The sequence below is a fragment of the Eptatretus burgeri genome, chromosome 14 (genome assembly GCF_056783735.1).
Source record: "Eptatretus burgeri isolate ZD-2024b chromosome 14, Ebu_testis_v1, whole genome shotgun sequence".
Taxonomy (NCBI): domain Eukaryota; kingdom Metazoa; phylum Chordata; class Myxini; order Myxiniformes; family Myxinidae; genus Eptatretus; species Eptatretus burgeri.
This window is the reverse complement of record NC_140974.1, coordinates 43,749,393-43,763,400: the sequence shown is the minus strand read 5'-3', so window position 1 is coordinate 43,763,400 and position 14,008 is coordinate 43,749,393. Positions and strand designations below refer to the sequence as shown.

Sequence of the window (14,008 nt, the reverse complement as noted above, 5' to 3'; positions counted from 1 at the left end):
TTCAAGAGCATTGTTGAGAAAGTAGATGGTTTGGGGGGGGGGGGTCTCGACGGTCCTTTCGGGGAGACATAGTGAGTGTGCGAGATTTTTCAGGATTGAAAGACATTTTGCACGTGTTGGACCAGCTTGTGATTTTATCCAGATCTGCAGAGAGCAAAGAAGCTGCTGTTTGCCAATCTGAGGGATGACAGATGGTACGGCAGAGGGTGGAGTCATCAGCAAAGAGATAAAGAGGATTTTCCAGAGAGTCAGAGAGATCATTGATGAAAACCAGAAAAAGAAGAGGGCCAAGAACACTGCCTTGAGGAACTCCAGCCTGGACAGGACGAGGGGGTGAGAGGACTCCTTTAAGGGCCACACGTTGGCTGCGACAGAAGAGAAAGTCTGCGAGCCATGAGTGGAGACGGCCATGGATACCATGGGAAGAGAGTTGGGTGAGCAGGGCAGGGTGCCAGACCGTATCAAAGGCACACAACATGTCTAGGAATATGACTCTGATTTCATATCTGGCATTGAGGACCTCCATCTATTGTTGGGAGAGCAGAACCAGCATATCGAGGGTAGAGTGATCTGGTCTGAATCCAAATTGATGATCGGAAATCAGGCCATTGGAGAAGAGGAAGGATTTAATGTGTGAAGTGATGATGGATTTCATAACCTTGCTGATGATTAGGAGAAGACTGCTGAATGCAAGGAAGGGCCAGTCTTCGAGCATGTCACACATGAGAAGGATCTGGGGGTGGTAATATGTACTTCGAGTAAGCAAGACAGCACAGTGTCAGGTATCTATAGGTAAAGCTGCTTTAGTTTTAAGTTGCACTCGTATGTGGATAACTTATGTCAAAAGAGGTAGGTTTAATACTCTGAAGGAATTTAGTGAGGCCTCATCTGGAATATTTTATTCAGTTTTGGTCAACCACATCTGAAGAAGTACATTTAGCTGTCGTAGAGCGGGATAGACGTGAGCAAGGTGTTGGCTTAGTGGTTAGGGTGGTGGCTTGTAATCCTCGGGGTCCTGAGTTCGAGCCCCCCTGGCCACTGAATTAACATCAGGGGGGTTGACTCAGCCTGTCATCCTTCCGAGGTCGGTGAAATGAGCACCAGTATACTGGTAATTATCCCTGCATGTCAAAGGCAATGAAAGGGTTGGCGTCAGGAAGGGCATCCGGCTGTAAAAACATTGCCACAAGAAAGGGTACCATGATTGGAGCCTGCAAAAAGCTGACCCCTACTCAGGGAAAAAGGCTTTAAAATGGTGTGATGGCTGATGATAGGAGAAGGTTGATTGGTCTGAAGTTGCAGGGATCTGTTTTTGCACCTTTTTTATGCAGGGCAGTAATGTTTGCTGATTTCCAAGCAGATGGCAGATGACCTTGAGTAAATGAGAGGGAGAATAGAACAGAGAGAGGGTGAGCAAGAGCAGCAGAGCAGGTTTTTAGCACAAACCTGCTCTTTTAGGACAAACTGTTGCATATCTCCTCATTCCTCAACCACTCCCTTCATGATACTCTGAGAATCCACCGAAACATTCTCATCTTTTTCCTCTCCAGTAACTCCTCTTCCCTTTATCTCAATGTCCATGTTCCTGCACCATACATTATAACCAGCCTCATCACTGTTTTGTACATTTTAACCTTCCATTTTCTCGGTATCCTTCTATCCACTCACCTCCTTCCATTTTGCCAATGCTGCCTTCACTCTGTCCTGGATTTCTGCTTCACAACCTCCTCCTTCCTTTATTGTTGAACCAAGGTATTTGAATTTGTCCATTTGTGTCAGCTGTCCACCCCTTATACAGGGTGTCCCAAAAAATATACAACTTTTCATCTGCAAAGAGGACGGTCATAACATATATTTTTTTAAAAGATATATGGCTGGATATAAAGCTGAAAGGTTGAAGTTTATTGTACCAATGTCAAAATTGCCACCAAAATTTAAATTTTGGTATAGAATCGTCGTTTTTTTTTTTAGACCACATGTTCGACGTAGGCTCCACGTTGTCCGATCACTGCCTGCAGACGCGTTGTCATGTTCTCCATCACTTTTGGAAACGTTTCCTGAGGAATGTTCTGGATTTCTCAGTGGATGTTTTCCTTCAGCTGATCAAGAGTCTGAGGCCTAGGGTTTCCATAGATCCTGTCCTTGAGATACCCCCACAAGAAGAAGTCTGGAGGAGTAAGGTCAGGGGAATACGGTGGCCACTCAACGTCTTCGTAGAGGGAGATAAAGCGGCCCTCAAAATGTTGGTTGAGAAAACGCCTTGTTTGGAAAGGCATGAATGTCTTGGCGAAGGATCCTCTGAACGGTGCTCTTACGAATGTTTGGCTCGGCAGAAAGTCATCGAATCGATTTTTTTGGACTCTGAACGACCGCCTGTCTCACCATTTCCACATTTTCTTCACTACGACCTGTCCTCTTCCGACCACTGTGACCCTTGTGAAGGTGACAGATGGTTCCCGCATTGGTAAACTGCGATGGTGCACTTTGTTGTCCAAAAGTTTGGTGCATGGCGCAAGTGGATACCGAAATGTCTCGAGTGAAGACGTTGCACCTGTATGACACTTTTCGTCTGGTACCAAAGTTCAACAATTTTCGTCCGTTGTTGTACGGTCAGTCTTGGCATTTTTCTGGTGCTTGCTTGGTATCAAAATAAACTTCAGGGTCTCTGCAACAAGAAATGAAGCATTAGTGACAAAATTACTGCTTTTTTAGGATCAAGCGAAGCATTTTAAAAGTTGTATTTTTTTTGGGACACCCTATATCTGCAACCTTGACCCTCTCTACACCAGTCTTACCACACACCATTTCCTATGTCTTTCTAACATTAACCTTCAATCCTTGCCTCTCCAAGCTCTCTTGCCATTGCAGCACAAAAGCTACCACAGTTCTCTATATCTGATGTTGTCACTCAGCACGTCCATCATTGTTACAAAAAGGAAGGGAATCCGCATACAGTAGCACATTTGCAATGGACAAATCCACATAGCATGTGGATTTTTAACCTGTGATCCCCCAGCATCATGAGCCTTGTGCTCCCCTGCAAACAAGAACAACCAACAGGCCAACCCAACTGTATTCCTGAATTTCTCAGAATACACATTGTATAAAACTCACGCAACATAAAATGGCTTCACACTTGACTATGGAACAATCTGCAGCAAAACTATTTTTGTGCAAAACCATCTCACCACCCCATTTTCATCCCTCAACAGCAAAGATACAACATTGTGCTTTCATTTCACTTCCTCCCAATTTGTTCAAAATACTTCAATTATCGTTGATATTATCTTTTTATGACTCACTGAGGAAGAATTGATGAAGATTGAGATTTGAATGATATTTATGCATTTTGGATGTATTAATGTGTGGTTTTGTCTCAAATGAGTTTGTCTTGCTAGGATGACCTATCTGCATGTCACAGCCTTTCTGTTGTTTACCTGTATGACAACCGTTTGAGAAAGGTGCCAAGGTTTAGCTTTGCCTCACATCTGACGCACCTCTACCTGCAAAATAACCAGCTATATCGGATGGAGAACCTTGCAAACCTTCACAACCTCACCAAACTGTGAGTTGGCTGCATGCCTCCAAATGTTATTGAGTCGTTCACTGTTGCAGAGACAAATGTTGTGCGTTCACTTTTGATCTTATCCTTCATCATGATTATTTGCAGAAGGAGTTGTTGGAAGGCAAGGTTGAAGGCAAGAGAACTAGAAATAGACCAATAATAATCACTTGGATGACCAATCTGCAGCCCGGTGAACTGTGTGTACTGAGCTTTGTCAAATGTTCCAGGCGATCGACCAGACAAATGGCTCGAGATCCATGGGAGTGAACCTCTCGGATGGAGATGACACCTGACTTGATCTGATTCCTTGTTGATCAGAGTTGGCAATTGGCATTTTACGAACTATTTTAAATGATCGATCTCAACAGATAGTTTTCACATTCAAATGTTTAAATTCCACAACCACAACATCCATATTATTCTGTTGATAATGTGCAATCCCAGCAAAGATGATTACTTGTCGAGCTAAATGGTCCATGGAGCATGTCCAGTTTGTCCACACGTCTTACCAAGAGGCTACTGTATACAAGGTTGAAAAGCAAAGATGGTGTGTGTACAGTGGCTGGCAAGATGGCCTCGTAGAGGTATGCGCACTCGACTCTGAGCTGTCCGGCCTGGGTTTGAATCTCCGTCCACATATAAACTATCATCCTGGTATTTCGCAGAAAGGGGAGGCATCAATGTGTGCCGTCCCTGAGATGGACACAAAACTAGGTGTCTCATCTGTTAGCATTAGTTGATGGAAGTTGAAGATCTCAAGGTGTCCTTCATGAAGAGGAGGCAAGTGATCACCAGCACCATAAGCCTGGTGTTGGCTTAGTGGTTAGGGTGGCTGGCTTGGGATCTTAGGGTCCTGAATTTGAGCCCTTTTAACTGCTGAATTAACATCAGGTGGGGTTGACTCAGCCTGTCATCCTTCTGAGGCTGGCAAAATGAGTACCGGTGCACTGGTAGAGGGGCACAGCATCAGTGGCACAGCAAAATGATAGCTACCTGCAGCCAAGCTGCCATACGCAAGAAGAACCAGCACCATGGCTAAATTCCAAATTTTCTTTCTCCAACTTACAGGAAGCACTGCATCAATGGAAAAGCCACCCCCACCCCCCCCCCAACAAATGATGCAACCATCAGTGTCATGTGCTACATATAAAAGAAGAAGTGTGTTGCAGATGACAAATTTATCTCTGTTTTATTCATGTTGGTCCACATTTGAAACATATTCTTGTCTCCATTATCCATTATTTCTGTTGAATCTTGATGTGGTGCACTTGTTGATACATGATCTACCTGGTTAATTGATTTGTCGTGTGCCAGTGAATACATGCTTAATAACATTCCACGCCTGTATTCTCTTGCTTGCTTTACTCCAAAGGTATCTGGGAGGAAACTGCATCTCGGTGGTAGAAGATTTGAATGGTTTGAAGTACTTGCAGGAACTGCACATAGAAAACCAACACTTGGCACCAGGAGAGAAGCTCCTATTTGAGCCTCGCTCTCTGCAGGCCGTTGCTGTAAGCTTTCACATACCGTAAGCAAGCGTACACCCATTGTAGCACATTTCCTATATTTCATTCTCCAAGATGTCTTTTGGATCAAACAATGGAATATCTTTCACAGACGTGAGGTTAAAATGTGTCATGGCTCGGGAATCTGTACCCATTTTGCAACCACATCAATGCATGAATAAGCGATTATATACGATCCGACTTTTCACCAGATTGTCTGCTCACTTGCAATCGGTCATTGTTGTGGGACATTTTATGTGGTATTTAACCAGTTTAAGGATTACACGAATGGATGAAATCATGAGAACGTTGATTGAAGTGTGCTCACTGCTGTGGAAAGCAAGAAGCTGATGTTTTAGGTGTTACCCCTCCATCAGAGCAAAGGCCCCTTATTTTGCTCCGACGAAGGGTCAAAGCTCGAATTATCTGCTTCTTGCTTCCTATGGTGGTGAGCATACATCTATCAATGTTATGTTGATTCCATACATTGTTCTACCTTTTCCAGACATTGTACACAGATCAGCAGTAGCCTTCATGATCAAGGATAAAATACCCAGATATCTTTAGCAAATGGCTGATGATGATACTTCAGCGACATCGCCTGCTCCAATATTTTATCCCAATACAATTTTGTCATTAAAGGACAATTCCAAGCTTACCCAAAAATTCTAAAACATGTAACTGTAAAAGCAAAGCCAGCCAGTCATGTAGAGAGGCACTTCCTCCATTGGAATCAAAGGTAATTTGCCTTAACGTTCACCAAAACCTCACCTCACATTTGTCACCATCAAGTGCAGACATCTCGCATGGAACTCCCCTGTGAATACCCTACTTAGAGTGAATATCGTCCCATAATTGGCGCTCAGTAGGACATGTTGTTCTCGATGAGACAATCGACAGTGATTTACGAGAATCCGTTGACACATTTTTGTCTTCCTCGTAAAATCAGCAATCATTTCCACATTTTTGATGCCCGTTTGAGTTGGATGGATCAGATGCTTTCATAGAGTTGTCTGTTTTTCAACCTCTTGAAAAGGGAAAGCAAATTTGGTTGATTGCATTATGATTTTTTGATTTTGAACATGATTTTCAGAACAATACGATTTTCAACACAGACTAGAAGGGCACTCGGTGGAGCGCATATCTCTGCCAGGCTGATTAGTTTATGTTTTGTATCCCACAGATAGGCTGGATCAGGATTTGGACCTGAACTAAAATTTCATTAGCTTGTTCTTTTCACATAATCAACTCATCCACCAAGTTTCATCCGAATCCGTCCACAACTTTTTGAGATATCGAGCGATATGTACTGTATATTGTTTCAGCCAAATCACTTAAAAAATTCTCGAATCCGTATCCGGATTTGGATCTTCACCAAAATTTAATCAATTCTTCCTTCTTACCTATCCAACCTGCCCACCAAGTTTCGTCCGAATCCGTCCACAAATTTTTGAGATATCCTGCTATATGTCGTTTTTAGCCCGATCTCTTAATAGTGAAAAATCACTTTTAAAAATTCTTGGATTCAGATCCGGATCCAGATCTTCACCAAAATCTAACCATTTTGTTGGTGTCATATACCCATACTCCCCACAAAAGTTCATCCAAATCCGTTCACACCTTTCTGAGATATTCTGTTCACAAATAAACAAAAAAAACAAACAAACAGATAGACAGGGGTGAAAACCATAACCTCCATCCACCTTTGGTGGCAGAGGTAAAAATGATAGTCTGTTGATATTGCTCTAGAAATACCTGGCAATTGCACTAGTCACTGTGACCAGCTGTCCTGATAGCTTCAAGGGGCTTCCCCTCTTGATCCCCACAAGGGGTGCTGCCCCTTCAACCTACAAGAGGCCGATGGCAGCGCCCTTTGCACCTGCCTTAGTGTCCCGTTTTTTTCATGAGAGATGATTATCCTGGCACCAGCCTGTGTTCATTTTGCTAGTAAAAGTTACAAAAAGGTGTTGATGTCCCAAGAATACACACACTCCCGAGATAAGTATTATCTTTCACAGACGAATCACCTTATTGTGTCGCCACCTTATGGAACTAATTTATTCCTGTGGCTTTCCCAGATCTTCAGACTGTTATTCAGGTATGGGTATGTCATATTGAGGTGGTAGTCCTTTTGTGGTGAGCAGCTTTAGGTGGTAGTCCATTTGAATTCTATCCCATGGCAACATTGTTACTGCAAAGTTATATTCACTCGACATACGAGATTGACTTCCCAATCCAGAATTTCTTTCACATCCAGCGTTGTCAATTGTGCTTAAGGCCAATACATCCGTGATGGTGCAGATGTCCTTGTGTGTGGTGAACGTAAGCGGGAATCGACTGGATAACTTGGTGGATTTAGCATGTCTTGAAAATCTCAACCAATGCATCACCACCAACAACTTGCTCCACAATGTCAAGGTACACCTTCTGCTGAATACAACCTCACTTTCATTGCCTCCAAATGACAATGAGCATTTTTATCAAGGCTAGAAAACTCGTATTCAAAAAAGGCAACTTGTTAGCTTCACTTGGTGACTTATATTACCAACCTTAAATTACTTCATGGTTAAAATCATCATGCCCATTGAAAATACAGTTTCATCCCTGCTTTTCTTTTTCTCAGGATCTGGTTGCTGTGCTGACCTGCTGGCCTTTACTGTTCCGCCTGGACCTGGTAGGGAACCCACTATGCCAGCAAGCCAAGTTCAAAGATGAGATCATCACTGCAACATCAAAGTTAGGTGAGATATAAATATTGCACACACAATGAATAGCGTGACTTATAAACCACATCCTCCTGAAAGTTTTATAGCTTTAATTACCTATCATGATAGCAATACTTTACGCCTTTAAGGAAGAAGCATACACATAAAACAAGTCCAGCGGGATGCTGCAGAGGCAGTGCAACTCACCTTTGAGCTGTTTCGGCTTGTTTCAATTCTCAACCCAACCGGTTGGGAATTCAGGTTGTAATGATAGCAGTGGAACACAAGTGAATGCATGTGAATCATGGGATTGACCATCCAATTTGTTTAAGAGAGGGGAGAGGGAGGAACACGAACCTGTTTAGTTTTACCGCATGATGGCACGGGCCTCTTGGTCAACACAGCCTACTCGATGTTGTTTCAATATTGAGGTTTTCATTGAATTCAGCATTATTTAACTTTTTTTTGACGTATTCTTTCTTGCCGGGAGTGTAGTGTACTTGTAATTACATTGTCCATGTGGATGTAGGCCTACTGGACGGAAAGGAGATAAAAACAATAACCCGAGAATTCCTGCTGAACTGGAAGGCCCAAAAGGAAGCTCGCAAGAAGGCCAAACACTGCTCAAAATGCAAGCTTGCTACAGCGGTTCCAGGAATGCACAAAGGTGAATAATGGGAAGTGATCACTTTATTTCACTGACAACTATTGAACAAAATCTTAAAGGCCTGTTTCATTGGTCACCCATCCATTGAATGGGCCTTGCTTCAACATTGGCTGCCTTCAGGTTGTTCTTTAAGTAATTTTACATGCCTTCTGTTGTTGTTTGTTTGTTTTTTGCAGATATTTCTCCACTGACACGGCCAAAAATTCCAGGGAGAACCATTCCTTACAGAAGTTCATATCAACACCCAAGCCAAATTTTTCACAACCCAAGTTATTACCTGTAACTTGTACTTTATCAGCCCCTCTTTGTGCTTACAAGTTCTCCTAGACCAGCTATTTATGGAATCCTGCTTTCCAAATAGCTTGTGCAAAAAATTTATGGATGAATGCGATTAGTTACTTGAAATGTTAATAAAAGCACTTCCTGTGTGGGATTGATAAGTATCCGATCAACAACCAAACACAACACATGCAGTCTTGTTTAGAACGACCTTGATTAAGAAAGGTTGCAAAAGAGAAACATGTTGAAATCTTTGATCCCAAAAATTATTAAAGGTTCCAAAACAATGATGACATTACCAGCTTCAAGGAACATAAAACGATTGGAATCCTGTGGAGTGTACTCATAGTTACTCCGCACACGTATGCGCAAAGCAAGGTAAAGCAATTGCTTCATTATATCTGTCTGTCAGTCTATGATCGAGGAAGTACTTAATTCCAATTTAATTATATATTTTGAACATTAAAACACGAATCACTTCCAAAAACTTGCAGTTCAGCAGCACTTAAATTTTTTTTTTTAATACAATGTCAAGGCTCGTATGAGAGCTAACACACAGAATGTACAACAAGGGGAGCAGGAGGGGAGAGAAAAGCACAACAGCAGCAGCAAACAGGGACATCAGGAGATCTGTGGGAGAGAGAGGGAAGGGGTGGGGTACACGGGGTAAACAATATGGAAACTACAGAGACTTTCAGGAAGGAAAACAGGAATTTGAAGGAGGTGGACTTTGGGTGGATTAACAGGGGTAGAAAAGATTGCTGTTTTGGATGGGGGATAAGAGATGGTGGTGAACAGCTGTTTTGAAGACCTCGAGGGAAGAGTGGAATTGAAGAGAGTGTGAGAGTTTGTTCCAAAGGTGGGGAAAAAGAGGAATGAAAGAGTGAAGGTGAGCAGTGATTCGTGATTTTGGTAGTTTTACCAGAAGGGGGTTGTTGGCGGACCTTGAGTGCCCTGCGGAAATATGGGGGGTTAGGGGACATATCGCAGACAGAGCGGGGGGGCGAGGCCGTAGAGGAGATGGAGAAGACAGAAAGACCACCAACCTGCCTGCGGTGAGAGAGTGAGAGACCCAAAGACAGCCTCATCACGGGAGATACCAATGATCCGAAATGCCTTGGTTTCCACAGCGTGAAGCCGAGAAGGGTGAGAGGCAGGAGCACCAGCCCAGGGGGGGGAGCAGTACTCCATCAAGTGGTGGATGAAGGTCTTGTAGGTGGATAGGAGTTCAGGTGTGTGAAGGACACCTGAACTCCAATCCACCAATTAAATGGAATTATTTATACTAGTACGTGCCTATACATGCGTGCCCCTATGTGCGTGCCCGTACGTGCGTGGCCGTACGTACGTGGCCGTATGTGCAAAAAAAAAAAAAAAACTTTCAAACCGCATGCCAGAAACAACCACACAGGCCGTTCCTTTGCTCTCGCGTGCCTGTATGTGCGTGGCCATATGTGCGTGCCCGTACATGTGTAGCCGTACGTGGAAACCAAAAAAAAAATTACTTTCAAACAACCACACAGGCCATTCCTTCGCTCTCGTAAATGACGACTGGATTGGGGGCATTGTGTTTATCTATAAATGCGCATAAGAAATCGAGAAAATATTCGAATACAGTAAGTCATCACTATCCAGAAGTGGTGCGTGCCTCTACGGAATGTTCACATGCATTCCACGAATTATCGCTTGTATTGAAGTAACAACTGCTGTGATACTTACACACACAGAGTTAATTAAAATCAAGTTTACCTCCATGTCTTTGCTTGCCATGACATTCGCTGCTATTTTCCATGTCTACCATGTCTACCTGTTTAAACTACCTTGCCTCTGCTCCACTCATTTGGAAGATGTGTCTCTTGCTGTGGGAGTGGAATTATAATTTCAGATCATTAATTACTATATTTGTGACGTGTGTGACGAGGTGTGTGACGAGGAAAAATTGATCCAATTCTGGTGAGGATTGAAATCCGGATCCAGATTCAAGAATTTTTTTCAGTGATTTTTCACCATCGAGTGATAGGGCTAAAACCGATCGAGAGTATATCTCGAAAAGTTATGGATGGATTCAGACGAAACTTGGTGGACCGGTTGGGTTTGTGACAAGGAAGAATTGTTTCAATTTTGGTAAAGATCCGAATTTGGATTTGGAGACGAGAATTAAAAAAAAAAAAAATTCTGAAGCAATTGTTCACCATTGAGAGATGTGGCCCAAAACTATATATATATATATATATATATATATATATATATATATATATATATATATATATATATATATATATATATATATATATATATATATATATATATATATATATATATATATATATATATATATATAATCATGCATTATAAAGAATGAAATTAGGTCCAAGAACCAGGAATCGTGGGAAAACTCTACCATGTGTATGTTTTCCTGATGTGTGTGCTTGTTATTTCTGCTGAAGTCGGGAGCACATCACATTTTGCATGATTGCTTCCAATGCAACGTTTACATCTTCAAGGTCATTAGTTTGTTGAACGAAAAAGTACAACAAGCAATACAGCTGAGAACAAAGTTGGCGTTTCAGGCCCAACAGCTGTAATATAATGTCCTTGTACATTATACAAGCGGGACGTTGTACAAGTGAAGTGTCGAACAAGGCTAAAAAGTTGAACGACAGGTTTCTATTTTTTTTCTCCATTAGTTGGGAAGTGTACACTGAATTCAACTAAGTTACCAGAAGCTCCGCGTGTTGGCTTAAAAATGGAGGGGGGTATATAACCCTCCCCACGTGCTTTCTCTGAAGACTGCGCGGGGTAAAAGTGTTCTCTGAACTGTCGAGTTTATTTTGGGAATAAGTCAGTCTATATATGGGAAGAATTCGAACATAATCTCATAGGTATGTTAGTAGGTATATTTCTGGAGGAATTGAGGAGGATCAGTAATTGAGGCAGGATAGAATGAGGGGGAAAAGGACAACTTCACCAAAACTCGCCGTTCATCCTGTCAAACGAAGAAAAGACAAACTAACACCGAGAGCGGTTTATAGTTGTCTTGGGAATCTCACAAACGCTCTCCGTTACGTCATTCGAGGGGGGTTGCGAAGAAGAAGAAGAAGAAGAAGAAGAAGAAGAAGAGGAAAAGAAGAAGAGGAAAAGAAGAAGAGGAAGACGTAAGCGGGAGAAGGTTAGGAGCAAGGTTTCTCGTGACGCCCCCTCGCGGCACGACCCTCCTCGCGTTCTTCTGTCATTGTGTTGGAGGCCACGAGGAACGTTGTTCGCCCGACGTTGGACGCGGTTCGAGCAGATAAACGAGGCACCGAGGGACAAGGAGCGTGAAGGATTTGGAAAGCAAAGGAAATTGTGAAGTGAGTTGGTCGTCGTGTCAGGATGGACTGTGGAACCGAGGTTGAGAAGAAAAAAAGAAGAAGAAACTATTAAGTGTCTTTCCGCGTGTTTTAAAACCGTTAAATGAAATAATTATCGACTTTATTAATTAATTTATTTATTTTTGACTTGGTTCTGTTGCACTCCCTTGTGTGTGTGCTGCCCGTGAATGTTTTCTCCTCGGCACGGCAAGCTGTGCCATCGTTGTGCTATTTATACCGTGTACGATATTTTTGGTTTCCCATTGCACACAGTAGGAGTCCCTCTTCTCACCTTAGCCTTCCATCGTCTGCAAACAGCGAGTGCGACCCGAAGGCTTGGCAGAGGTGCACGGAGTGGTGTTAGGCGGTGTACAAGACAGGAGGCGGTGTACAAGACAGGTGCTCTGTTATTATTATTATTATTATTCATTAATGTACCAATTTTTAGCCGCGTCTCGCATAGCGAACGTGGCTCCAAGGGAGCTCCACATTCTTCTTCTTCTTCTTCTTCTTCTTCTACTTCTTCTTCTTCTTCTACTTCTTCTTCTTCTTCTTCTTCCAAAACCTCAAGGACTCGGCTCTTTTATATACAGGATCCGGATCTCCTTAAATACTAAGCACATGTACACATCCTCACATAGACGGTGCCTTTTAAGAGCGTCTATCATGAACTTTTAAATATATTCGGACATTTGCTTTAAAGTTTCAAAAAGTTCACGTTGCTATTTAAAGATTATTCCATTTAATGTGTTGTAATTTTGTAAATACACTATTTTCTCGTCATGAAGGAGGAGCCTCCATGACAGCTCTCCTTCTTCTGAAGACAAAACCTTTAGGACGCGGCTCTTGGACACATTTGTCCTTGTTAATTTAAAGGAGTTCTAAAAACCCAGCCAGATATCTCGTTGTACCAAAACTCAATTTATTTTCCTCTTTTTGCCATTCGGATTTATAAATGTTATCAGTTAGTATCCACAGCCTTTCAACAGTGGTGATTGTGTGGCACCTCGTATCTCAACACAGTGATAATATGTACCGGTGTGTTGCGTAATTAATAAGAGACATGACTAGAACTGCCACTTTAAAACTACTGGCAATGATCAGTGTGACCACTCCTCATTTTCATAAATGCCAAGGTGAGCCAATGAAAAAAGCCAAGAATTCACAAGGTTTCGGAAAAGCGATGATAATAGAAAACCAAGACACCAAGATGAACAACGAATAGCTAAGATCTTGTGAAAAAAGCCAAGGAGTGGTCACACTGGTAATGATGACCTGGTAACGAGAAATCCCGCTTTGATACAATTCGGCTTTGATCAGACACCTGACCCTGACCCTGACCCATGACGTTTATTATGATTATTATTCAATTGAATTTAGAATGGGGTTAAAATAATTTAAATTCAAATCAAATGGAACACCAAATAGGTCCAGTACTGCATTGGAGTAATCCGAAGGAACCCGATCGAGCAAAAAGCAAAGATTGAGTCATCAGGAGGAACTAGGATAGGATTTGTGTTTCAGCTGCTGTTCCTCTACCTTCAATTTCATCCAGGCACAGCCAAGTGAGCCTTATTCAAAAAAAATAATAATAATAATAATAATAATCAAAAAGAACCCTGATTGAAAAAAAATACATTCTGGCTGCCACACCATGCATCCGATGAGGTTGAAATTTAAAACATTTATTCCCCATCAACATTAGATCATAATTGTGAAGCTTCACGTCGATTGATCAAGCGGTTCAAGAGAAATAATTTTTTTTAAAGATTCTCACTCAATCTAATATGGCTGCCAGACCATGTAACATCAATTATTCGTGAATACCCACGTATCCCCAAGGCTTGGGGAACATTTATGTGAAGTCTCCCCTCGATCTGTCCAGCCGTTCTGAATTTGATTGGTCGAGATGACAGAATATTTTTTCCAAGTACAGT

General features: G+C 42.1%; 2 protein-coding genes and 1 long non-coding RNA gene across 8 annotated transcripts in view; 2 read left to right on the top strand and 1 right to left on the bottom strand.

Moving 5' to 3' along the window:
- Positions 1–8,873, top strand: part of PPP1R42 (protein phosphatase 1 regulatory subunit 42) — a 12,259-nt gene extending 3,386 nt beyond the window's left edge. Inside the window, 7 exon segments of the mRNA XM_085854530.1 lie at positions 3,399–3,565; positions 4,938–5,076; positions 7,372–7,488; positions 7,694–7,811; positions 8,305–8,442; positions 8,619–8,663; positions 8,666–8,873. Coding sequence (XP_085710656.1) covers positions 3,399–3,565; positions 4,938–5,076; positions 7,372–7,488; positions 7,694–7,811; positions 8,305–8,442; positions 8,619–8,663; positions 8,666–8,769 — 828 coding nt within the window. The 3' untranslated portion in view covers positions 8,770–8,873.
- Positions 8,874–9,227: 354 nt separating this feature from the next.
- Positions 9,228–14,008, bottom strand: part of LOC147013053 (uncharacterized) — a 66,041-nt gene continuing 61,260 nt past the window's right edge. Inside the window, exon 3 of the long non-coding RNA XR_015051170.1 lies at positions 9,228–9,351. This is a non-coding gene — a long non-coding RNA (uncharacterized LOC147013053). The remainder of the gene's footprint in view (positions 9,352–14,008) is intronic.
- Positions 11,850–14,008, top strand: part of LOC147013052 (double-stranded RNA-binding protein Staufen homolog 2-like) — a 66,367-nt gene continuing 64,208 nt past the window's right edge. For 2 of the 6 annotated variants that reach the window (XM_085854529.1, XM_085854524.1), the window contains exon 1: positions 11,863–12,071. The gene's annotated coding sequence lies outside the window, so the exon portion shown is untranslated. Of the gene's footprint in view, positions 12,072–12,344; positions 12,471–14,008 lie in introns of all 6 variants that reach the window. The other 4 variants (XM_085854525.1, XM_085854528.1, XM_085854527.1 and 1 more) reach the window with 4 other exon arrangements.